The following is a 27,272-nucleotide window of genomic DNA, read 5'->3' as shown; positions in this document are numbered from 1 at the left end:
GCAAATATTTATTCAACATATACTACATGCAAAGTACTTTATTAAGTGCTACAGAGGATTAAAAATGTGAAACGGATGGCACACAATTGACACTTAATAATGGTGCCTGCTTCCCCAGCATCAGCTCCTTCCAGGTAGCTATACTTAATGCCATGTGACTCTGCCTCTGTCAACAGCTGGTGAAAATAATGGTAGGTACCTGTTCCCATTGTCGATTGCAGTGTAACAGACACCCCAAAACTCAGCGGCTTAAAACAATGACAGTATTTATGCTGCTCCAACTCTGCAATTTAGCTAAGGTTCAGAGAGAACGTCTTGTCTCTGCTTCACTCAGCATCAGCTGGGGACATGAAAAGGATAGGACTAGGAATCATCTGAAATCTTACTCACTTGTCTGGAGGTTGGTGCTTGCTGTCAGTTGGGTCCTCAGCAGGGGCTGTCACCAGGAACACCTTACACAGTGACCCCATGTAGTCTTTCCTCTTCCTCATGACACAGGGCCTAGGTTCCAAGGGCTAGCTTCTCCAAAGCGCCAGGAAGAAGCTGTTTGCCTTTTAGAGCTTAGCCTTGAAAAGCACATAGCATAGCATCACTTCCACTAGTATTTACAGGCCCATCCAGATCCAAGGGGAGAAATGTAGACCCCACCTCATGATGGAGGGCTGCCAATGTCACATGGTGGCATAAGCATGTGAGCCAGTGGGGCCATTTTTGTAATACAATCTGCCACAGCACCTACAGACATGCCAATGACCTTTCAGAGAAAGATAATCCAACAACCGAATTCTTTTTCAAATGATATGACTTAAGAACAACTTACAGAATAAAACAGCTGCTGGAGACTAATCTGAAAGGACAAAATGCAGAAAGAGAAGAAAGTGGCCATGATGAAGCATGTGTTCACTGAAGTTATGAGTCAAACAGAAGTCAGGAATAAGAAGCCCTGTTCACCTTTAAGTCCCCAGCAGAGCACAGTGCCAAATGCATGGTAAGTGCTCACAGTTGTCATGTGAAGAAATTCATGAATGCTGGAAAGAGGAAAAACAAAAGGAAGGGTAAGTTTGGAAAGGGAAGATGAGATTCTACAGAGATATGTTAAGTTTGAGAATCCAGTTCTAGCTCCTCACTGACGTGTCCAACAAGCAGTTAGGGATGCAGATCTGTAGCTCAGAAGAGAGAGCAAGCGTTAGGGACAGGGCTTAGGAAGCCATGAATAAGGGAAGCTTTGGCTTTGAATGAGATTACCAAAGAATCTTGTATTAGTCCATTTTCACATGCTATAAAGAACAACCGGAGTCTGGGCAATTTATAAAGGAAAAAGATTTAATTGACTCACAGTTTCACATGGCTGAGGAGGCCTTCACTCAGAAAGTGAAGGGGAAGCAAGGCACATCTTACATGACGACAGGAGGTGAGGGGGACTGCCAAACACTTTTAAACCATCAGACCTCATGAAAACTTACTATCAGGAGAACAGCAAGAGGGGACCACCCCCATGATCCAATTATCTCCCACCAGGTCCCTCCCTTGACACATGGGGATGACAATTCGAGATGAGAGTTGGGTAGGACACAGAGCCAAACCATATCAAATCTACATTATTCAGGTGGAATAATGAAGTGGTTAACACTATAGCCTTTGAATCTGAGAACCTGGATTTAGTGTCTGTAATACCTGCTTCACCACTTACCGTGAGTTTTCTTAGGTTTAGTTGTTTAATATCTCTGTATCTCAATATCCTGTTATAACATTGTTATAGTAATGAAACTACCTCAGAGGCTGTGTATTAAAGGGTGTAATGCCTGCAAAGTGCTTAGAACACAGTCTGCATAGAGTAAGAAATCAGTGCACATTGGTTATCGTAACTGTTATCAGTTTTTTAAAAATATCTAAAGTTTAGGAATGAACAGAGGAAGAGCCAGAGAATACTAGGCGGGAAGTTCTTATGCAACCTTGTACAATATTCCTTATAAAAGTTTGAAGTTACATTCATTCCTGAGTTGCCTAACATCAAACAGTTGTTGATCTATTAATAAAGAGGGGGTGGCATGGAGAAGAGTGTGTTCTATATCAATCTCTCTCAAAGTCGTGCTCTTTGGGGTGCATAGTAATTTCTGTTGTGTCAAACAAAGTGTGTGCTGTACTCAAATAAATTTGAGAAATGCTGGATTACACAAAATTAAGTAGATGTTTCCTCAGACCCTATACTAAATGCATATACTAATATGTCCCATGGCTTGCTAAGGAGGGGCTATAGAATGCATCATTTCCAAAACTCCTTAGTTTTTTATGGGATCATTCTGTTAAACTGACATTCTGTGGGACACAATTTCTCAAAGCTAATCAAGGTTAGTGTTAAGCTTACTACAGAAGACTTTCTTGGGAAACTTCTTAAAAACACGTATTACTGAACCTGGCCGGGCACAGTGGTTCATACCTGTAATTTCAGGACTGTGGAAGGCCAAGGCAGGAGGATAACTTGAAGCCAGGAGTTCGAGACCAGCCTGGTCAACATGGCGAAATCTCGTCTCTACTACAAATACAAAAATTAGCCAGGCATGGTGATGCACGCCTGTAATCTCAGCTACTCGGAAAGCTGTGGCATGAGAATCACTTGAACCCGGGAGGTGGAGGTTGCAGTAAGCTGAGATCATCCCACTGCACTCTAGCCTGGGTGACCGAGGGAGACTCTGTCTCAAAAATAACAACAACAACAACAACAGCAACAAAACACATATTACTGAACCTACCAACACAGATTCTGATTCAGAAAGTCTAGAGTGAGGTTAAGGTACCTGTAATTTTATTTTTATTTATGTATTTGTTTGCAGGTTTGTTTTAGAGACAGGTTCTCGCTATGTTGCCCAGGCTGGTCACAAACTCCTGGGCTCAAGCAATCTTCCCGCCTTTACCTCCTGAGCAGCTGGGACTATAGGCACCTGCCACCACTCCTAGCCGGGAACCTGTATGTTTAAAAAGTTCCTCAGTATGCTCTTGCCTCTGGCAACCTAGAAGAGGAATTTGACCCTGCCTACAATCCCTCTTTCCCTTTCCAAACTGTTCTCAGAAAAGCAGCTCTACAAGAATGATAGCAAATCCAATAATATATCTGGGTTGATTTCCCAGAAATTCATCAAACCAGCACAGCATGGAAGTTACTTATATACCTATTATACTTTCAGAACCCTTCAGACAGTCAACATGGATGAAGGCTAATAATTTGATTACCATAAAAATATAACTAGGAAAAAATATTTGTAGGCTTTACATATAAAGAAATTTGAACTACAGCCCCAAAGAATTAGTGACAATCTGAATTTCCAACAGAACTTTGAGGCAGAGTCAGATTAGAATATTTTTTAAAACTTGCTTAGAATTAATATCTAACAAAATGAGGATAGTTGTGTTCTCGGTATTATCTGTTTAAAATTTAATCTAAGAATAGACTCTGAGATTTTCTTGAAGAGCACTAAGTGCTGAGCATATACTGACCTAAGAACAGATATACTTCTAAATCTAATTTAGGAGAACCATTTTGGAAATAAGACAATTTTTTTCTTGTGAACATTCTATCTAGGAAGAATTCAGCAGAATGAATATTCATCATTTAACATATTTCTATTTTTATAGTCTGCTTCAAAACTTTTATAGTAAAAATAAGATAAAAGTATAAAATCACTTCCAGATTTCTCTACACACTCAAGCAATTATTTGTTTTATATGTTTGGCAGGATGGGTTTTGATTGTGGTCACCCTCTTTGTCTCTTCCATTACCCCTGGTACTGAGAGGGTGGGAGTGAGGATAAATTAGCCAAGAGAGGCCACCCACATTGAGCTCTTCCTGACTGAAACAAACAAACAAACAAACAAACAAAAACATTAAAGAGTCAGAAAAACTAAATATAACACATGTTCCTAGATTGCATTCTATAAAGAATATTATTGGGATAATTAACTAACTTGAATGGAGTTTGTGAATTTAATGTTAGTGCCAATGACAGTTTCCTGATTTTGATTCTTGTGTATTGGTTATCTGAAAAATGCCCTTCTTTGAAGGGTTACACATTATTCAAGAGTGATGGGCTCTCTATTCACAATGTACTCTCAAGTAGTTCCAGAAAAAAAATGTTCTTTGTGCTATTCTTGCAGCTTTTGACATTTGAAGTTACTTTAAAATTAACATTATCTTTAGCATTTTAAAAGGATAAAGTTGATTTTATGAGCTGTGAGTTTATCGTTGATTTTCTGAGATTCTCTGGGTAAACTATATCATTTGCAATTAGTTTTATTTCTTCTTTTCCATTTCCTATGAATCGATTTTTTTTCTTTTTTAATTGTGTTGGTTATAATCTCTAGGAAAAAAATGTTCAATAGATGGAGAGTAAGCATCCTTACCTTTTTCTAATCTCAGTGGAAATACCTCTAGTATTTTCTGATTAAACATAACACTGGCTTTAGGACCGAGGTATAGAAAAATACGAATTATCATTTCTCAGCCTTATGGCTAAGATCAAGTGTAGAAAATATGCCTCAATTTCTATTTTCTTGAGTGTTTTTATCAGGAATAGGAATTGAGTTTTGTTAAAAGCCCCCCCCCCCTTTTTTTTTGCCAATTGTGGTGGCTCATGCCTGTAATTCCAGCACTTCAGGAGGCTGAGGCAGCAGAATTGCTTGAGACCAGGAGTTTAAGACCAACCTAGGCAACATAGTGAGGCCCCATTTCTAACAAATAAAAATACAAATATTAGCCAGATAGAGTAGTACATATCTGTAGTCCTACCTGCTTGGAAGACTGAGGCAGAAGAATTGCTTGAGCCCAGGAGGTTGAGGCTGCCATGAGCTATGATTGCACCACTGCATTCCAGCCTGGGTGACAGTGAGACCCTGTCTCCAAAAAAATTTTGTTTAATAAAATAAAATTTTAAAAATTTTAAAAAGCTTTTTCCCCAACTGAGGATAATATATGATTATTCTCCTTATATCTACTAATATAGTATTTAAATTAATAGATTTCCTCATATTGAATCATCCTTGCATTCCAGAAATAAATCCTACTTGGTCATGGTATATTTTCTTAATGTGCTGTTTGGATTCTGTTTTCTAATATTTACTCTAGCATTTTTGCATTGATATTGGATAATGGCTTGTAATCTTGTTCACACATTAGAGTCATTTTCCTCCATACCATTTTTAGGAGAACAGTTTCCATGAAACGGAGCTTGATGATAACAGAAAGGATAAAGAGACAATCTAACACAGAAATAGACCTGTCTTAAAGCCACATAAATTAAGAGGAGGTTGCTGACCCCTCCCTTACTGACTAGGTGACCTTAGAGAAGTTATTCCTCCTCTTCTGCCCTCAATTTTCTTGCCTATCAATTAGAAGAACCTACCTCAAAAGATCGTGTGAGAATAAAATGACAAGATGTCTATACAGACTTCAGTACAATGCCTGACACAATGGAAGCTCATGTAAACACTGGTATACCCTATTTTATTAAAGAGAACTATTTTTCTTCTACTGCCTCTCACATTATAATAATGTGGCATAAAGACATATGTGGACAGATGTCATAGTTTCATCAGCAGGCAGATAGTCCCCAATACCATTTTGTCATGATTACCAGGCCACAGAGGAGTTTAGGCAGCTAATCTAGGGAGCTAGGTTTGTATTTTTTCTCTTCTTTTATAGTTACTCCATTCCAGACTACAAGTTTGAATTTATAATTTTATTTAATTAATTAATTTTATGTATTTATTTTTGAGACGGAGTCTCACTCTGTCACCCAGGCTGGAGTGCAATGGTGTGATCTTGGCTCACTGCAACCTCTGCCTCCCAGGTTAAAGCGATTCTCATCCCTCAGCCTCCTGAGTAGCTGGGACTACAGGCGGCCGCCATCACGCCCAGCTAATTTTTAGCTGTATTTTTAGTAGAGACGAGGTTTGAATTTAAACCGTGAGATTTTCATGGTTATTGAGTAGGAGTAGGAGGAGGGGGGAACTGTAAAGGAATGAAAAAGGAAGAGAAAACTTCTTGAACCCCTCCTACATGCCAGGAACTAATTTAGGTATATCTGCAGTTATTACGTGAGGAAAGCTGGAAGGTTGCATCAAGATTGTAGAACTCAAGAACCACCTTGACAGGTGAATGAGCATGGGCATTGTCTCTCTATCTAACAGCTGAGATCAACTTTTGTTCTTTTCTTCTCACTCATAACCTCTTCAAATAGAATAAAGAAATGCCTTTTCTCTGGGTTGGGCTCTCAGTTACTCTGGCTCTAAGTGCTCTGAACATCAGGAAATCACTCTGCACAGGGTGTCAGCTGGGCTTCTAGGACTCTTGCGTGTGGAGGAGTTAAGGAGAGTGAACATTTATCAACACATTTATTCCACAACATTTTTATTATGAATGTGTTTATTCTGCAACTCTTTATTAGACTGCAGAGGTGGAAATGCTGTCTACCACTCTAAGACTGATAGACCTAGAGCATTGTAGGAATGCCCTGGAAAAAGAAATTGGCCTGAAGATGTTGGCATTTCTGCGGAACCTAGAAAGTCAGAGTTAGAAAGCAAAGCAAAGCTTGTGGGAGACAGCATAGTACATGTATTAAGGAACAGACTCACACAGATCTAGGTCTGCATTTTGTCTTCCTATCTTTCTTACTATTGACTTTGGACAAGTTCTTTATTTTTCTCAGCTTTAATTGTATTTCTGTAAATTTAGGGGAAAGTACCTTATAGCGTTATAGTGAAGGTTAAAGGAGATAATGTAGGTAAAACACTTAGCACAGTGCCTGGCTTATAACTGCTCAAATATAATGGCCATTATTATTATCTGGTCTTTAGCAGTGTTCACTTCTTGCCTCCATCAACAATCTTTTCCTTAGACTTTAAGCTTCTGCTTTTTTTTCTTTAAAGACTATTTTTTGGTTCACAGCAAAATTGAGATGAAGGTACACAGATTTCTCATATATCCCCATCCTCACACAAACATGGCCTTTCCCCTTATTAACCTCCCCACCAGAGTGGTATGTGTGTTACAACTGGTGAACTGGTGAATCTATATTGATGCATTGCCATCACACAAAATCCTTAGTTTACACTAGGGTTCATTCCTGGTATTGTACGTTCTATGGGTTTAGACAAATATATAATAACCTGTATCCACTATTACAGTACCTTACAGAGTATTTTCACTGCCCTAAAAATCTTCTATGAAGCTTATTTTTTAAAAAAACAGCTTTTATTGAGATATAATTCACAGAACATATAATTCACCTATTTAAACTTTACAATTCAATGTTTTTTAATATATTCAAAGAGTCATCCAGAATCTAACTTTAGAATATTTTCCTCACTCTTCTTTTTTTTTTTTTTTTTTTGAGACGGAGTCTCGCTCTGTCGCCCAGGCTGGAGTGCAGTGGCGCCATCTCGGCTCACTGCAAGCTCCGCCTCCCGGGTTCACACCATTCTCCTGCCTCAGCCTCTCTGAGTAGCTGGGACTACAGGCGCCTGCCACCACGCCCGGCTAATTTTTTGTATTTTTAGTAGAGACGGGGTTTCACCATGGTCTGGATCTCCTGACCTCGTGATCCGCCCGCCTCGGTCTCCCAAAGTGCTGGGATTACAAGCGTGAGCCACCACGCCCGGCCTCCTCACTCTTAAAAGAAAATCCACACCCATTAGCAGCACTATCTATTCCTCTTTCATCTCTTCCCTACATCCAGTTCCAGGCAACCACAAATCTATTTTCTGTCTCTATAGATTTACCTATTCTGAACAGTTCATATAAATGTAATTATGTAATATGTGATATTTTGTGACTAGCTTCTTTCATTTAGCATGTTTTCAAAGTTCATCCATGATGAAGCATCGTCAGTACTTTATTCCTTTGTATTGCTGAATAATACTCCATTGTATAGATATATCACACTTTATCCATTCACCTTTTGAAAGACATCTGAGTTGTTTCCATTTTTTGCTATTACAAATAATGACACCATGAACATTTACATACGAGTTTTTGTGAGAACATATGTTTTCATTTCTTTGGGGTATATACATAGGAGTGGAATTTCTGGATTTTATGGCAGCCCGGTTAACCTTTAGAGGAACTGGCAGATTGTGATCCAAAGAGGCATTTTGTATTTCCACAAACACCCTATGAGTGCTCCAATTTCTCCATTCTCTCCAATACTTGTTACAATCTGTCTTTTTATTATAGCCATCCTAGTGGGTATGAAATGGTATCATATTGTGGTATTGATGTGCCTTTCCCAAATGGCTAAAGATGTTCAGTATATCTCCTTTGGAGCAATGTCTACTCAAATCCTTTGAGTATTTTGATTTTTTTATTAGACTGCATCTCGCTCTGTTGCCCAGGCTGGAGCACAGTAGCATGATCAGAGCTCACTGCAGCTCCTAACCCCTGGGCTCAAGCCATCCTCCTGCCTCAGCCTCCAAGTAGCTGGGAACACAGGCACATGGCACCATGCCTGGCTAATTTTTTAAAATCTTTGGTACAGACAGGATCTCTCTATGTTGCCCGGGCTGGTCTCGAAATCCTGGGCTCAAGTGATCCTCCTGCCTCAGCCTCCCAAAGTGTTGGGATTACAGGAGTGAGCCACCATGCTTTGCCAAGTATTCTGAATTTTAAGAGTTTTACACATACTCTTGCTACAAGTCCCTTATCAGATATATAATTTACAAACATTTTCTCCTGCTCTGTGGGCTCTCATTTCACTCTTTTGATGGTATTGCTTATAGCACAAAAGTTTTTAAAGCTTCTTTTAAGTATAACTTATGGAAGTTTATATTTCAGCAGTTATCTCCTAAATAATATTCATGCTGGTACACTTTCAATGGAAGACTTGGCCTTGTTCTTCATGGACAAAAACAATGTATGTAAACTCAGTATGTAAAAAACTCTGTAATGTAAAAATCCTCTAATTGTAACCTTCCCATCAGATAGCTGTTGACCTACATTGGCATCTACCCTTACCTGCTTTCACTACCCATTCTCTTGAGATAAAAAGAGCTTATTCTAGTCAAGACCAACACTCCAGCTGGGTTCTTGACCTCATCCTCTCTCTATTCTCCCAGGACATTCCTCTCTCGCTTAATCTCTCTGTTTCCTAGATCTTTAACATCTCTCTCAGCCTATGAGACAGTTTGCCTTGCTCCCTCCCATTTTGAAAAAGAAAACTTGTCTTGATCTGTATCCTCCAAATATACATCTCTAGTCTTGTTCTCTACCCTGCACTTCACTTGGATGCTCTACAGATATATTTCAATTCAACATGTCCAGAATTAAATTCCCCTCCTCACCCCATATCTGTTCTACTTTCAATATTTCCGTTCGTAGATAATGGCACCATCATCCATCACTTACCCAAATCAAACCCTCTCTCCCCTGTACCCACCTTCTAGAATCAATAAATCATGTTGGCTTGATGCGTTTTACCTCCCAGGTACATCACACAGTCTGCATCTCACTATTGTACACAAATGCCTTTAGTTTAGTTTCTTAGCATCTCTCCCATGAATTATTGTATAGACCTCTAACTTACCTTTCTGACTCCAATTCTGCCACCATTAAGGTTCATTCTCCTTAATATACCAAGAGCAATATAAACAAAACCTGGTATGTTTTAGCATTTGAATAGGAGATGGTGATTGTCACCTTATTAGGTAATGTACATCACCGGTTATGTGACCTTTTTTTTTTTTTTTTGAGACGGAATCTCGCTCTGTTGCCCAGGCTGGAGTGCAGTGGTGCGATCTCGGCTCACTGCAAGCTCCGCCTCCTGAGTTCATGCCATTCTCCTGCCTCAGCCTCCCGAGTAGCTGGGACTACAGGCACCCGCCACCGCGCTCGGCTAATTTTTTATATTTTTAGTAGAGACGGGGTTTCACCGTGTTAGCCATAATGGTCTCGATCTCCTGACCTTGTGATCCGCCCGCCTCGGCCTCCCAAAGTGCTGGGATTACAGGTGTGAGCCACTGCACCCGGCCTGTTATGTGACTTTTGATAACTCTCTAATTATTCCTCTTCAGTCTCTGGCTCCTCATTTGTTAAATAAAAAAATGACAGCACTTAGTCTTAGAGACATTGTGAGAATCAAGTGGGACAATATTTGGCATACTAGGTGTACAACAAATGGGAGTCCTTACTTACATGATAGTGGAACCAGGTCATCTCCTGGGGCTCCCCTGTGTCTACAGAGAATATTAGATATGTCAGTTGCAGGAAGCCAGACTTAAAGTCAGGAACTCTTTGGGAAGCTCTTGAGAACAAGGACACTGGTTTCTTTCCCTATAATATAGGATTTGTGCCTGGCGCAGTGGCTCATGCCTGTAATCCCAGCACTTTGGAAGGTCGAGGTGGGTGGATTCCTGTAATCCCAGCACTTTGGAAGGTCGAGGTGGGTGGATTACAAGGTCAGGAGTTCAAGACCAGCCTGGCCAATATGGTGAAACCCCGTCTGTACTAAAAATACAAAAAAAAATTACCCGGGCATGGTGGCACATGCCTGTAATCCCACCTACTCAGGAGGCTGACACAGGAGAATTGCTTGAATCCTGGAGGTGGAGGTTGCAGTGAGCCGAGATCACGCCACTGCACTCCAGCCTGGGTGACAGAGCGAGACTCTGTCTCAAAAAAAAAAAAAAAAAAAAAAAAAAAAAAACCATGGGATTTGTAAACATTAGAAGAAATAATAAAGACAAAGTACCTAACAGTGGCTGGTAAATAATAAGCAGGGGATGAAAAATAGAAAATAAGCAGCAACATGCCCAAGAAGAAATAACTATGCTAAGAAAGTGGTTCCTCTTTTGGTTTAAGCATTGTCCATTACTTGTTTGCCAGATTTGTCTATTCTAGATAACAGTGTGCTTTTGTTGCTAGTGGTGCTGGTGGTGGCAAAGTTCTGTTGTTTTACAGGGAAGATAGCAGTGAAATAACAGGGTGATCCAGGACGTCTGTTTTTCAACTTCAGCAGCAGCTAGTTTCCCCGGATGTTCAACATCTGTGTTCAACAGATGAAGTTCTGTTGACCTTGAGTTTTCAAAGGTCAATTCAGTTTTCCAATTATGGTACCTCTCTTTTCTTGCTGTGTGCAGGCTGGCACTGATCCCAGTTTATCCTTTGAGATTCAGCAGAAGATCCTGATGGAGGAGGATGATACCCAGAGAGAGGTGCCCAAGGAAGATGGAGTTGGTGATGTGCAACATTTCGGTGAGAACTTTATTGTCAGAGGTTTTCAGTACATATTTACAAGTTCTTACTCTATCATACGTATTGGGAATGAGCTGGCATTTTCAAGCATAAACCCAGGAGTCCAGCAATCACTGGGGAAGAGAGCCTGAGGCTGGCAATCCTTGCCCAGAACTTTGGTCACCTGCTTGTTCACAGGTCACCATATCTTACTTCACTGAAGACATATGCTGAGGTTTTATTTAGTCCAGATGCTGAAGGATGGGAAGACCCAAGCAGCTGGTGTGGAGGTCTTTCCCAGTGACTCATCAGTTATTCCGAAATCAAAGCCTGCACAAGAAAGGGTGGGATGGGATGTATAGAGAAAGACAACAAGCCTTTAGACTCTAGCAGAGTAGCTGATACTGACATATCTGAGGAGGGAGGAGGCTCCAACACAACTACTCCCAATTCACAGGGTTTGTGGTTCTGGTTGAAATCTTTGCAAAGGGTTTCCCTGGCGCTCAAACAGAATACATAGGCTTATAAAGTGTATATATTCCTCATTATTTGTTATTATGCCTCAGATGATCAAGTAACCAGAAGGCTGAGGGATAAGCTTGGTTATCTAGTTTCAGCCAATCTCATTAGTATTTCCTTCTGACCAGCTGACCAGCTCTGTACTGCAAAGTCTTCTTGTATTAAGGGAGGGCAATTACAAACCAGATTTAATTTTTCATTTACTCATTGTGCTAAGTTCTAGACACAAGAAGTTAAAATAGAAAAACCTGTGTTAGGGCTCTCCAGAGAAACAGAACCAATAGAACACACATACACACACACCCGCGTGTGCGCACACACACACCCACACACACAGACAAAGAGATTTTAAGCAATTGTCTTACTCAGTTGCTCTATTGTGGGGGCTGGCTGGGAATTCTGCAATCTGTAGGGAGTGTTTATCTTGAGCAGACACAGAAAATAAAACAGAAACATTGCAATATGACGATGTGAAATTCTTTGACATCTAACCAAAACCAGTCATGGAGTTGGAGAAAGCTTTTTGGAGAGGGTGATTTCTGAAGCGACTATTGCTAGGTGAATTGTGATTATGAGGAAAGAGATACATGAATGTGACTCATGTGAATAACTGCAGGCAGTTTACTGTGACTGGAATGCTCCCTCCTTACAGGAAGAGGAGGAAGAAAATGGCAAGCTATTAGGTGGGAAAATAACTTGGAGAAACCAAATGACATTTTTTTTTGTTTATTTGTTTTCGTGCTAATCTGAGGATTCCAGATTTATTTTATCCTAAAGGCTTTGAGAAGTTATTGAAGAATTCTAAGCATTGGAGTGATGAGATTAGAGTTTTGGTAAAGACCAACTTATGTAATTATTCAACGAATATTTAATAGTGTCTGTCATGTATGAAGTTCTGAGAGACGCACTGGAGATATGAAAATGAACAAGATAGAAAGATCCCGGTCCTCATACAGCTTAGAATTGTGTGCAGGAGATTAGGGAAAAAAAAGACTAATAAAAGAACTTAGAATTTTAAGTACTGTTATTGAGGCTTGATTTAGGAGCCTATTACAATTCCAATATCCTCCCATCCCATCTCACCTGGCCATCACATCCTGCCATAAGTGGAAGCTTTAAATACTGAATATATTACTCAGCAACTGCCCTATACCCCATCCCCTCTCATGGCCAAATGCAGTGTTGGATTTGATACTTCCAGACCATATTTCCAAAATGTGGATCTTAGCTTTTTCTTTAGGCTCTGCATCTTCCATTTCCTTGGGAGAGCCTTACTTACTGCACACCCAATGTCCCTTTAGCCCTGGGCCTAATGAGGTTCCATCTCCCCTTGACTTATTCCTGGCTCTCTCTAAAAGTGGGGAAATACCAGGTAGTAAATGAAGGCAAGGGGATGAAAAGTACTATTGACAGATGTTTAAGAGGTAAAAATTATACAATTTGGCAATGGATTGGCAATAGGGGTTGAGGAAGAATTGAGGGACTGAAGAAGTTTTCCAGATAAGGGAGTTGGATGACTGGATCTAAGAGGGTGTCCTTTACTTAATTGTAGACTACAATTAAGAAGGAGGGCTGAGGGGTGCACATGAGGGAAGGTGATAATGATGTAATGATTAGGACATGTTACGTCTGCTGTGCCCAAAGGATACCCCTATGTAGGTAGACAGTATGCAACCCTCACCTTCCCCCGTGTACATTCCTAAACCTTCCTTCTTTCTTGTACCGAGGATTGTGGAAGTTGGAATGAAAAACAAAGGACTGATATTTCCAGTAGGATCAAAGCATTCAACAAAGTAATGGAGAATCTATCATAAAATGCTAATAGCCCCTGAGAGATAAAACTTTCTTTTGAGAACTAATTACCAGTGAATTATTCATCAAGGGTAAGGTTTCTCCCCCACCACCCACCATTAGGGATCCTTCAAAATTGCCTGTGTAAGGAATTTTCCACCTGGATAGTCACTTTGATAACTTCTGCAGGACAAAACTAGCTTTTGCAACAGGAAAACAATAAACTGCATCAGAGCTTGTCTTGATTACGTTGCTCATCAATGCTCAGCAGACGAGAGGAGTAAAGAGCCTAAGTGCTTTGGTGCTTTGACCCCCGCAAACAGCACTCCAATTGTTGAGGGATCTCAGACCTTATCTGGGATTTTTGTTGAAGAAACAGAGGAAGAGCCCCAGAAAGCTCTGCCAACAGGTTTGGGGTGTGGGGAGAAAAATACTCCCTTTAGACATAAACAGTCGTGCACTGCATAATGTTTCAATCAGTGAGGGACCACATGTACAACAGTGGCCCTGCAAGATTATAATGGAGCGGAAAAATGTCTTATCATCTGGTGACAGTGGTACGGTAGCACAACACCTCACCTTTTCTGTGTTGAGATGTTTAGATACACAAATATTTACCATTATATTACAGTTGCCTACAGTATTCAGTACAGTAGCATGCTATATAGGCTTGTAGCCTAGGAATAGGCTATGCCATTCTTATGGCTATGCCATATAGACTGGGTGTAGACTACGCCACCCAGGTTTGTGTAAGTGGAGTTTATGTTTGCACGATGACAAAATTACCTAACAACGCATTTCTTTTTTTTTTTTTTTTTTGAGACAGAGTCTCGCTCTGTCACCCAGGCTGGAGTGCAGTGGCGCAATCTCGGCTCACTGCAAGCTCCGCCTCCTGGGTTCACGCCATTCTCCTGCCTCAGCCTCTCCGAGTAGCTGGGACTACAGGCGCCCGCCACCACGCCCGGCTAATTTTTTGTATTTTTAGTAGAGACAGGGTTTCACCGTGGTCTTGATCTCCTGACCTCGTGATCCGCCCGCCTCAGCCTCCCAAAGTGCTGGGATTACAAGCGTGAGACACCGCGCCCGGGCCTAACAACGCATTTCTCAGAACATAGCCCTAGCCTCAAGCAATGCCCGACTGTATATGAAACTTTCCTCTTGTGAATTGATGGGTTGCTAAGCCTTTTATAAAGCTACCTTTAATATTAACATTGAAGATACAGTGAATCCATATACCCATGTTAAAGTTCTGGGGTTTTGTTTTTTTTTTTGATATGGTCTCACTCTATTGCCTAGGCTGGAATGCAGTGATGGAATCATAGTTCACTGCAGCCTTGAATTCTTGGGCTCAAGTGATCCTCCTGCCTCAGTCTCCAGAATAGGTAAGACTATAGGCCCAAGACACCATGCCTGGATAATTCAAAAAAAAATTTTTTAGAGAAGGGGTTTTGCTATGTTGTCTAGGCTGGTCTCAAACTCCTGGGCTCAAATGATCCTTCCACCTTGGCCTCCCAAAGCGCTGAGATTCCAGGCATGAGCCACTGTGCCAGGCCAAAGTTCTGAAAATTCTTATGTCAGTCTTGTAAATATAAACTAATACCTTAGGAATCAAGCTCTGGAAATCACCAATAAGAGAATGACCTTTTAAATAGAGCTTCTTTAGTTTTCCATTTGAACAGCACAGCAAGTGAATTTTGATAATCTTCTTTAGGAATATTTGTAACTCAGAAATTCTTAGTTATTGTCATTATACAAAATAGACACTTGCACATGTATTTTATAGCAGTGCAGTTCACAATTGTAAAGATGTGGAACCAACCTAAGTGCCTGTCAACTAATGAGTGAATAAAGAAAATGTGGTATAGATACACCATGGAATACTATTCAGCCATTAAAAGGCATGAAATAATGTCTTTTCCAGCAACTTATATGGAGCTGGAGGCCATTATTCTTTTTTTTTTTTTTTTTTTTTTGAGACGGAGTCTCTCTCTGTCACCCAGGCTGGAGTGCAGTGGCGCGATCTCGGCTCACTACAAGCTCCGCCTCCCAGGTTCACGCCATTCTCCTGCCTCAGCCTCCCGAGTAGCTGGGACTACAGGAGCCCGCCACCACACCCAGCTAATTGTTTGTATTTTTAGTAGAGATGGGGTTTCACCATGTTAGCCAGGATGGTCTCGATCTTCTGACCTCGTGATCCACCCACCTCGGCCTCCCAAAGTGCTAGGATTACAGGCATAAGCCACCGTGCCCATCCGCTGGAGGCCATTATTCTAAGTGAAATAACAGGGGTGGAAAACCGAAAACCGTATGTTCTCACTTATAAGTGGGAGTTAAGCTATGGGTACACAAAGGTATACAGAATGACATAATAGACTTTAGAAACTCAAAGGGAGAAGGTGAGGGGGGCAGGGCTAGGGATAAAAAACTACACATTAGGTAAATGTACACTACTTGCATGATGGGTGCACTAAAATATCAAAATTCATCACTATGTAATTCATTCGTGTAATAAAAAACTACTTGTACCTAAAAAGCTGTTGAAATTTTAAAAAATTTAAAAATAAATTCTTGGTTTTTGAGGATAGCCACAAATTCAAATGAGACTAAAATAACCATACTAAGATGAAGCAGGAGGATCACTTGACCCCAGGAGCTTAAGACCAGCCTGGGCAACATAGCAAGACCCCATCTCTACAAAAAAATTTTAAAATCTGGGTGTGATGGCATGCACTTGTGGTCCTAGTTACTTGGGAGGCTGAGGCATGAGGATGGCTTGAGTCCAGGTTTCAAGTTACAATGATCTATGATTACCCCACTATACTCCAGCCTGGGCAACAGAACAAGACCTTGTCTTTAAAGTAAATACATAAATAAATAAAGGAACTATACTAGTCATAACATCACTACCTTTATCTCAGAAATAAATGCTTCAAACAACCATTTTGAATTTATTGAGCACTAACATAAATCTCCAGTCAGAGTTGAGTGCTATAAAATAATGTTTTTGGCCAGGTGTGGTGGCTCATGCCTGTAATCCCAGCACTTTGGGAGGCCGAGGCGGGCAGATCACGAGGTCAGGAGATCGAGACCATCCTGGCTAACATGGTGAAACCCCGTCTCTACTAAAAATACAAAAAATTAGCCAGGTGTGGTGGTGGTGACCTGTAGTACCAGCTACTCGGGAGGCTGAGGCAGGAGAATGGCATGAACCTGGGAGGTGGAGCTTGCAGTGAGCCGAGATCACACCACTGCACTCCAGCCTGGGTGACAGAGCAAGACTCCGTCTAAAAAAAAAAAATTTTTTTACTAGTGTTCTTTGCGATTCTCCTGAGAGAAGCAATGACATTGTCCCCATCAGGGGGAACATCAAAAATGGTCCGGCAAGTAGCTCTGAGCCCCTGCAGACGTAGCCAGTTAATTGGAATGTTGTCACTGAATTTCTAGTCCATCAGTGACCCAACAGCCAAAAGGTGCCTATTCATGTGTATTTCTGTGAGCATTTTAGGATCTGTGACTACAGAGTAATCATAACTCTGAAAAAGAAAAAGGGCAGTCAGGAGTGGACGGAGAGATTTAATATCTTGATTGTGGCCCTAATGAATACGCAGTTTGCAGCTGAGCAGCCTCGACTTGAGACTGACACCTTGTTTAATACAGGAAGTAGAGTGGGGCTTTATTAGAGTCTTTAAATGTTGTGGCTGGAGCTCATATTTCTTTTTCACCCTATGCCTATATAATCATGTTGTTCCGCTTCCTACATAGCCGCTGGCTCTTCCTGTTGTCCCGCAGCAAGGAGCCAGTGCAAGTTTAGAGTAAGGAAATGACATAATTAAAATGGTATTTGATGCGAGGCCTAAAATTCAAAGCCCCATCTTTCCCCTTTCCTCAAATCTGGCCCCAGCATCCTAGATCTTATCTCCTACTCCTCCCTCCCCAGCTCAGGCGGCTGTATTACTCACTCTTTCCCAAACCTGCCTTGGCTTTACTGTCCTCCTACATTGCTCATGGTCTTTCCTCTGCCTAGAAGGCCCCCCAACCTTTTTTTTTTTTTTTTCAATATGAAACTCACATATGTTGTCTTCCCTAGTGGACTCATTGGACACAAATACCCCTTCACCTGAACTCTTCTGTATCATTGTTTTTTAGTATATATTACATTATCATATTACAGTTATATGCTAGGCAGTATAAAACACAGTAGGTGCTTCGTAAACTTGCCTTTAACATTCCTCGTGTTCTGAATCCTGGCCCCGCTCTCAGTTGTCAGAATTCTCCCGTGTGCTGAAGTCTGTGTATATCTGACACATCAATTTCGACATCTATCCAAATTGGAAAGATGCCCAAGGTGGCATTCTCCCTCTCTCTCTCACTCTCTCTCTCTATATATATAAAAATAAATATTATATATATAATTATGTTATATGTAAAGATCATATATAATACACATTATATATTATATATACATAAATTAATATTATACATAGATTATATAATAATCCTTATGTATAATTATCTTTATACATAATATAATTATCTTTATGTATAACATTAAGGACAAATTTGAAATCAAGGTATGGTATAACTGGAGGGATGATGAAAGTCAGATGAAAGGAAAAACAAAGAAAACTAATAGAGAGAAGAGAAGCTGAGCTCTCTTCAGTATCAAGGAATACTGCTGATAAGGTGTTGTTGTTTTTTCCATGATAAGCATATAAGATACAGAGAAACTCCTTGTTTTAAGCCCACTATGCAGGCAAAGTAGACCAATTCAGGGTCCTCAAGTGATAAGAAAAGTGAGCCAGATAACACAGCCGGGATAGGTTAATCTAAAAGACACACACACACACACACACACACACCATCCTTTTCCTGCCTGATTACAATACAGACTCACAGAAAAGATTCGGGGTAGGGCGGAAAGAGAACATTTAATGCAGAAATTAATCAGATGTTCCAAATAGATTTACATTTTTCTCATAATTAGAGAACCTACCTTGTAATTGTTTAAAGATAAAGGAGCACATGGGGATAATCATTAAACTTGAGGAGACAAAAATTAGGTATTTGCCTTTTTATGCCCCTACGAGGTTAAAGTGATTTTCACTTTAGTTTTGATTAATGTTCTGGTATTAATTTGATTAATATTTATACTTTATATATTTAATATATATTAGAGAATGTATAGTAAAAAACAAATATTCAATAAGGTTATTGGAATCAAAATACATCAGCATTTTAAAAAGGAGAGAAAAGCAAAGTCTTTATTACCGTTACACAAAAATTTAATGGTAAGTTTGACTCTGGGCTTCCTGGCAACAAGGAAACAAAGAGAAACACTGGGTTACATAGTTTGCCTTAACAACAGTTGCAAATCCAACCTGAAAATAGATGAAGATGCCTTTTCTAACAAATCAAAGTACATTCATTTTTTTAGAGAGAAAATTTATCTAAGTACTAAATTCTAAAAAGAGTGTGTAAACTGGAACTGAACTTATATAGCACAGTCAGTGTATAACTCAATGGTCAACATCATTATCAATAGCTCCAGAAAGGCAAATGTGGTTGGAAACTACTCTGCTGGGTGTTCTTTTTGTGCTATCTATCCTCTGTGCAAGGAATGGTACCTACATTAACACACTGGCTCATAAAATATGAGTTCAGCCAGGCGCGGTGGCTCACACCTATAATCCCAGCACTTTGGGAGGCCGAGGTGGGTGGATCAACTGAGGTCAAGAGTTCAAGACCAGCCTGACCAACATGGTGAAACCCCATCTCTTCTAAAAATACAAAATTAGCCAGGCGTGGTGGTACATGCCTGTAATCCCAGCTACTCCAGAGGCTGAGGCAGGAGAATCGCTTGAACCCAGGAGGTTGTGGTGAGCCAAGATTGTGCCATTGCACTCCAGCCTGGGCAACAAGAGCAAGACTCCATCTCCAAAAAAAAATAGTTCTTACTTTTCAGAATAGAAGTTTGCTCCTCAATGAAGATAAATAATGCACTCAAATTACTTGGCTATTGTATTAGTCCGTTCTCACACTCCTATAAAGAAATACCTGAGACTGGGTAACTTATAAAGGAAAGAGGTTTAATTGACTCACAGTTTCGCATTGCTGGGGAGGCCTCAGGAAACTTAACGATCATGGCAAAAGGCAAAGGAGAAGCAGACACTTTCTTCACAGGGCAGCAGGACAGAATGAATGCAAGAAGGGGAAATTCCAGACACTTACAAAACCATCAAATCTCATGAGAACTTACTACCATGAGAACAGCATGTGGGAAACTGCCCCCAAGATCCAATTACCTCCACCTGGTCCCACTCTTGACACTTGGGGATTATGAGAATTACAATTCCAGGTGAGATTTGGGTTGGGACACAGAGCCAAACCATATTAGCTAGCAAAGGGGGCTGAATCAGGGCTTAAAACCCAGTTCTGCTTGACTTTACAGTCAATGATTTTTCCACTGCACTTTGCAAGTAGAAACTTCTTGTTTCATTAAATCATCATAATATTAAAGCGAACTTCAGCACAAACAATTGTTCCATGAGTTAAACTGCAGTAAGATTGAAATGAGTTAATAGCTACAAAGATTTGTTAGGCTATCATTGCAGAGAAAGGAGCAAATATACAGATTCAGGACATAAAAAGTTAAATCTAACTGATCTTTTCTAATAAAAGAGAACAATAGCAAAAATAATTCCAAATGGAATAACATAAATAATTCATAATATCACTGTATGTGTTTCAAAGTGAGCAGGTATGTACAAACCTACTCCCAAAGACCACAGAAGCTGAAAAGCCAAAGAAAGAGGCTGACAAGTCCAGTTTCTCAGAAAGAAACATTTAATAGAGACTTATGAACAGAAGCCATGTCCCCAGTGGCTGCGGAAAAAGATGGTGCAGAGTCAAGACACATAAACTAAAGAAAAAGAATGTGTAGGAGAATTGAAGTCGACCCCTTGGGGAGAGGCAAGAATGCTACGTGAATCTGCCCATGGGCAAGATTTATGGTCAAGGTTGTTTTGATCCAAGGGCAGGATTTAAGGTAACAGTAGATACAGTACAAATCTTAGAGTAATTCCCAGAACTCGGTTTAATCAGAAGTCAACACATAATCTTCCATGGAATTAGGGTAAAAAGAAAAAAAAGTCAGCATGGTAGATTAGCATCCAAGATAGAGTTGCTTTAGCCTCAACACTGTGCAACACTTTAAGGTTCCCCACCTGAGAGGGTGAAGGACACAGGAAAGTAAGATCAGGGACTGTAACCACTACAGATTCTGGAGAGGCAAACAAGAAAGGTCTGCTGTTTAGTTTACAACACAATATCTCTAGTGATAAGGAATGGCAGAGCGGAGGCAGGACTCTGGTCTGTGATTAAATAGAAAACTTTATTATAAAAAACCCAGGAAATAGAAAAAGTAGAAAGACTCTCTCTTTTTCCTTTTTTCTTTTTCTTTCTTTCTTTCTCTTTCTTTCTTTCTTTCTTTCTCTTTCTTTCTTCATTCTTTTTCTTTCTCTTTCTCTCTTTCTTTCTTTCTCTCTCTCCCCTTCCCGTGCTTCCCTTTCTCCTTCCTTCCTTCCTTCTTTCCTTCCTTTCTTCTTTCTTTTCATCACCATTACTAAAAGAAAGTCTGGTAATATAATAATAACGATAACAGTTGTACTTTATTGAGTGCTTTCTATAGATGTTGAGGTCTGCATTTGTCTTTTTTTTTTTTTTTTTTTTTTTTTTGAGACAAAGTCTCACTCTGCCACCCAGGCTGGAGTGCAGTGGTGCCATCATGGCTCACCCAGCCTCGAATTCTCAGGTGATTCTCCCACCTCAGCCTCCTGAGTAGCTGGGACTACAGATGGTGCACAACCATGCCTGGCTAATATTTTTGTATTTTTAGTAGAGAGAGGGTTTTGCCGTGTTGGCCAGGCTGCTCTGGAACTTCTCGTATCAAGCAATCCTGCTATCTCAGCTCCCAAGGTGCTGGGATTACAGGCGTGAACCACTGGGCCTGGACTGAATTTATCTAATTTAACACTTGCACCTTCAGGGTGGTCTCGTCTATCTTCAGGCTGCTATGGCCTTATGAAAGCTATTGAAAACCACTCTAACTCATTAGGAATGGGAAACTTTGCTGGGTTTAGTCACTTGAAAAAGTCACATTCAATGACTACTTTTTGAGTCCCTTCCATGTATAAGTCTTGGAGTATGATTCATACGAATATGAATAAAATGACTCCATTTGCCTTCTAGGAGCTTGGCTATCATAAGAGATAGAGATGCTAGCAGATAAAACAAGGCAGTGAAGGGAGGCCAGTGAGGATTACTTTTTGTCTAGTAATTTGGAATTATTAATTATACAGAAATGTTCCCTAGTAACATTCATACTTAGAAAAGAGGTAGAAGGTAGCATTAAAGACAATGAACTCAAGAACAAGTGCTCAAATTCTGCCTCTACCAACTTATTACCTGAGTGACAATTGACTTCTCTGTGATTCCTTTTTTACTTATAAAATGGGAGTAGTAACAAACAGTAACTCTCATAGGATTATTGCATCAATTAATATTGTCCTATATTTGGAAGAATACCGGATACGTATACAATAGTAATTGTTGCTCTCAATAAATTTAGCTATTTTTTTCTTAGACATAAATATTGGCAATCTAATTATGGCCATTCTAAATATGCTGTGTTGGTGCACATTCTCCTTAGACCTTCTGAAGGGAGAAAAGTTGTCTCTAAGTTGTCTGTGTAGTCAAGTGTATTTCTGGCATTGCTCGAGGCAAGGAAGTGTTTGCAACGCAGTGCTCTGGGTCAAAGCCATGATTTATTCTTGAGCACCATTTACAGGTCTGGCATCCTTGTAGGCACACTAGGGATATAGCACTGGAGAGAACAGGCAAAACTCTCTGCCTGCCTGCCTGCCTTACGTTCCAGTGAGGAGAGACAGACCATAAACATAATTTTTAAAGTACATTTTACAATATAATAGAATGTGGTGACTTTGTCAAAAAGTAAATTTAAGTAGTATGGAAAACACATTTTAAACTTTAAGTAGAGTGGTCAGAGCAGGCCTGAGCAACACGGTGACATTGAACAGTGTCTTGAAGGAAGTGAGGGAGTGAAACATGCAGATACTTGGGACAAGGGAATTATAGGCAGAGAGGGCAATTAGAGCAAAGGCCCTGAGATAGAACGTATTTACCCAGGAATCCAGTCTACAAGGGCACTGTGGCAGGGGCTAAGTGAGTGATAAAGGGGAAGTAAGAGGCAGGGCATAGTGGCTCACACCTGTCATCCCAACACTTAGGGAGGCGGAGGCGGACAGATCGCTTGAGCCCAGGAGTTCAAGAACAGTGTGGTGAAACCCCATTTCTGCAAAAAATTCAATATTAGCTGGGCATGGTGGTCTGCACCTGTGGTCCCAGCTATTCAGGAGGCTGAAGTGGGAGGATCACTTGAGCCCAGGAGATTAAGGCTGCAGTGAGCTACGACTGCGCCATTGCACTCCAACCTGGGTGACAAAGCGAGGCCCTGTCTCAAAAAAAAGAAAAGAAAAAAAAATTCCAAGGTAAAGGATATAAAATGATTTTATGTTTATGGGGATGATCCAAAAAAGAGGAGGAAAGAGATGACGTGGGTGAGAAAAGAACATTGCTGGAGCACTTAACTGTTTAACTGTTGGATTGATCAGTGTATGTATGCTTCTGCAGGGCAAAAACTCAGGACAGGGAAAAAAATTCCTCTAAAAAACCAGGCATTCCTAATAAACATATGAAAAAAAGCTCATCATCACTAGTCATTACAGAAATCCAAATCAAAACCACAATGAGATACCATCTCACACCAGTTAGAATGGTGATCATTAAAAAGTCAGGAAACAACAGATGCTACAGAGGATGTGGAGAAATGGGAATGCTTTTACACTGTTGGTGGGAGTATAAGTTAGTTCAACCATTGTGGAAGACAGTGTGGCGATTCCTCAGGGATCTAGAACTAGAAATACCATTTGACCCAGCAATCCCATTACTGGGGATATACCCAAAGAATTATAAATCATTCTACTATAAAGACACATACAAACGTATGTTTATTGCAGCACTGTTCACAATAGCAAAGACTTGGAACCAACCCAAATGCCCATCAATGATAAAGGAAATGTGGCACATATACACCATGGAATACCATGCAGCCATAAAAAAAGAATGAGTTCATGTCCTTTGCAGGGACATGGATGATGCTGGAAACTATCATTCTCAGCAAACTAACACAGGAACAGAAAACCAAACATTGCATGTTCTCATCATAAGTGGGAGTTGAACAATGAGAACATATGGACACAGGGAGGGGAACACCACACCCCGAGGCCTGTTGGGGGTGGGGGACAAGGGGAGGGAGAGCATTAGGACAAATAACTAATGCATGCGGGGCTTAAAACCTAGATGAAGGGTTGATGGGTGCAGCAAACCACCATGGCACATGTATACCTGTGTAACAAACCTGCACGTTCTGCACATGTATCCCAGAACTTAAAGTATAATTAAAAAAGAAATTTAAAAAGGGCATTCCGTAGGTGAGGCTCTCCCTAAAATTAAAAGTCAAACTTTTACTTGCACATATGAAAAATGCATTAAATAAACTATTTCTTCAGTGACAGTGTACTGAGTTCTGCTCATGGTGCCAGCTACTTTGCATATATTATTCAGAAGCTTATTAGCTGCCCTGCAGCACCAGTATCATTTATTGCTGCACTCTAGGTGAAGAAATTGTTGCTGGGAGCTACAACAACTTGCCCAAAGCCACAATGATCATAAGTGGTTTGCGCTTCGTTGTGCTCTTCTTTGCTGGTGTGAGATTCTCCAGGGCCAATGTCCTTCATCTGCGTAACTCTAGGGACTCGCCCAGACCTTGGAAGAGGTTCACATTCCCGCGTGCCGAGATCGACTATGGGCCACCCTCGGTCTCATTCGTTGACTTCCAATAAAGCATTGGCTGGTGGACGTCTACATCAGCATTGTTTTCATTGGTTATAGCAACTCAGAAAAATATTGGGGAAAATATTAAAACTTTCAAGAGATATGATTGCAAGAAAATCAGAATGAGTTTAAAACCCTCCTAACCCCAGTCCTTAGCTCAGGCCGTTCTCCAAGGATTTTGCAAACCTGCTTTCTGACGCAGCTGGTAAACTTGCCCCGGGGCGAACTGTCGGAAGGAGGTGCGGTCACCTGGAGTTTCCCAACAGATACTTCGCTCTCTAGTGAGGAAATCATCACCCGAGGACGTAAACCCTCCCGCCCTTCTTTCAGCTCTTAAAAAAAGCCTGCCACAAAAGTCCCTACTGCGTTGCTGTGAACGTAGCTTTGAGAAGCTGGCGCCCAGTGATGGGGCAAACAGCCATGCCCTTCCAGCAGCCGTGAAAGCCCCAACAGCAAACTGCCTGGGAGAGGGGTAGGTCACCAACTTCGTTGCTCGAACTCCCTTGGGTGCCCGCCGCGGTGGTTACAAAGGGGGTCAAGGGTGCCGGACCCAGCCGCGCGGAGCCCACCATTGCGGCCCGAGGGGGGCCGGACGGTGTGGCGTGGCGCAAGGAGCGCGCCTGCTTTCTCTCGCCGCCGGGAACGGGCCGCACCAATGGCCAGGTGAGGAGACGGCGGTGGTCGTCCTGGAGGAGGGGGTGGTGCCGACTCCGTGTGCCAGGAGTGCGCCCCGAGGACGCTGCCTCCCCCGCGGCCGAGTTGGTTGCCGCCGGTTGCGCTGCGGAGGGTTGGGGGCGGAGAGGAGGCAGTGGCTGCCCGGGCCGAGGAGGGGCGCGCTGACTGCTCACCGCGAGTCAGGAGGGGCTGGCGGGCTCACGGAGGGAGACAGGGTGGGCGGGGGCAAAGGCTAGGCGTTAGGGCGGCGGCGCCAGCGTAGAGCGGCGGTTTGGAGGAAAGATGAGACGGTGAGTGGGCTCCGGGGACACAGAGTTTCTTTGCTTCTTTACAGGCTGTAGGGACAAAAGCCCGGGCTGGGGTCGGCAGTGCCCAGGCTGCGCAGCTGGGTGGGTGGGGGTGGCGAACCCCGTTGTGCATGACTCTCGGGGGGCTGGGTAGATCTCCGGTTGAGGGGATCCCGGGGAGGGAGTGTCTGGTAGGGGAGATGCTTCCAGAGTGATTGTAGGAAACAGGCAGGATGTGGGGGAACTGGGGGCAACTTTTTCCAACAACTCTGGAATGCACATGGAGAGAGGGATGGGGATCCTTGGGATAGCTCCCTGAGAAAGAGAAGGTCCGCTGCTGGATGGTGTAGGGCGCGGGATTCAGAGAACTCTCCCCTCAAATATTTGGCTAGCTGCGCTTCTAGTTCCACTTTCTTTCAAGAGTGAACCTACGAGCTTTAACCGCCAAGAGCGGCTGATTCCGATTTGGCCTTTGACCCCCCACTGAAAGTTTATAGTGTGGCCCTCTCGGCACCCCTAGAGATAGCCGCTGGAAGGCTTGGGAAGTATTCTAACCCTCTGTTTCTCCAGCGCCCTGCGCGGCGGAGGCGCAGCTGAATTGTTTGCTGGTTCGTTTAATAACTTAGCCCCAGCAGTCATCACTTATTAAAGCGCGGAGGACCTGGCTAACTCCCGCCACCACCAGGAAATTAAAAGGCTGACAGGCTATCCCTCCCAGGGTTGGGGTTTCCTGTTTGGAAGAGCTTGAGAAGTCAAACTGCTTCGCGGTTCCTCACTTACCTTTCTTATGTAAAAGAGGGAGCGATGCCCGCAGCTTTTTCTCTTGGTAAACTACCCGTGGCTGGAAATCCTCCGGGCGCCTGGCCCTGTCCTCTTCCCTAGAAATCTTTATGCTGCAACTCTGAAGTAGCTCTAAAGAGCTCTAGAATGCACAGCTAGTCATAGCCAGGCACAGCTGGGAGTGTAACTAGACGAGGCATAAAAATGTGGAGTCTTTTTAGTGTAAATATTTGTCAGCCGCATTTCCCTTCGTAATATGAACGTGTAAGTTACAGATGTAGGTTTTCAAGTATTGGACGTGTAATTTTAAGCTTCCTGGTTTGGTTTAATTTGGGCGTTCGAGATATGTCTCTGGGATTCTAACGTTTGAATTCGGCTGGGAGAGATCTAAATGAGGTCCACAGTTTCAGAAGGTTAAACTTTTGCCCTGTGAATACTTGAATTCTTGGTTCCTGGTAGGTTAGCAACAGAACAGTCGGATTTGGGATAAATAAACCGTTATAGAGTTGCCCACTATTTTAACAGAATGGCTATATCTCTCTTGCCGTTGCCTTCAATTGTGTAAATATTTGTTTGAATAAAGAGCGAAGGTTCTTTGAAAAGTGACAGTTCTGTCTATTCTTGGCTCCCCTTTCACATCCTCTGCTTAGTTATTTAAAAGGATTTTCTTTGCCTCTTACATTTAATGGGGAAATTTAAACATTCCATGTACTTAAATTCTGTAAATTCTCCAAACCATTTATAACTGGCAAATTCTTTAATGACAAGGAAGAGTTGAGTTTGTGCACTTAGTTGGCTAATGTAGCCTTCATCTCTTGAGACCCAGAGGTTTGCAGATCTCAGCCTGTCACAAGTGGAAAAATGAGATGTCTGGTTAAGAGTAGTGATCATTTCAGTCAATTTGCAGGCCTCAATCTGTTTTATGCAGCTGGCAGCTGCTGTTCTTTTGGTGTTGAGATCGTCTGCCACAGGTGTCGCCTGGATCCCTGTTTGAAAAGGGGAGGAAAAGATACTTAGGAAATTAGACTAAGAGC

General features: G+C 41.7%; 1 protein-coding gene across 7 annotated transcripts in view; it reads left to right on the top strand.

The window, feature by feature from the left end:
* The window catches only part of PHLDB2 (pleckstrin homology like domain family B member 2), a 235,411-nt gene that overhangs the window by 94,782 nt on the left and 113,357 nt on the right, over positions 1–27,272 (top strand). For 5 of the 7 annotated variants that reach the window (XM_058437521.1, XM_058437518.1, XM_058437522.1 and 2 more), the window contains exon 2: positions 11,122–11,236. In XM_058437521.1, the coding sequence (XP_058293504.1) occupies positions 11,170–11,236 (67 nt within the window). In that variant the 5' untranslated portion in view covers positions 11,122–11,169. Of the gene's footprint in view, positions 1–11,121; positions 11,237–25,411; positions 25,462–27,272 lie in introns of those variants that run through there. The other 2 variants (XM_058437523.1, XM_058437519.1) reach the window with 2 other exon arrangements.

This window comes from Hylobates moloch, unplaced genomic scaffold (assembly GCF_009828535.3).
Source record: "Hylobates moloch isolate HMO894 unplaced genomic scaffold, HMol_V3 SCAFFOLD_4, whole genome shotgun sequence".
In the NCBI taxonomy this organism is placed as follows: Eukaryota; Metazoa; Chordata; class Mammalia; order Primates; family Hylobatidae; genus Hylobates; species Hylobates moloch.
The sequence above is the reverse complement of the archived record's forward strand: the minus strand, read 5'-3'. Positions and strand labels throughout refer to the sequence as shown.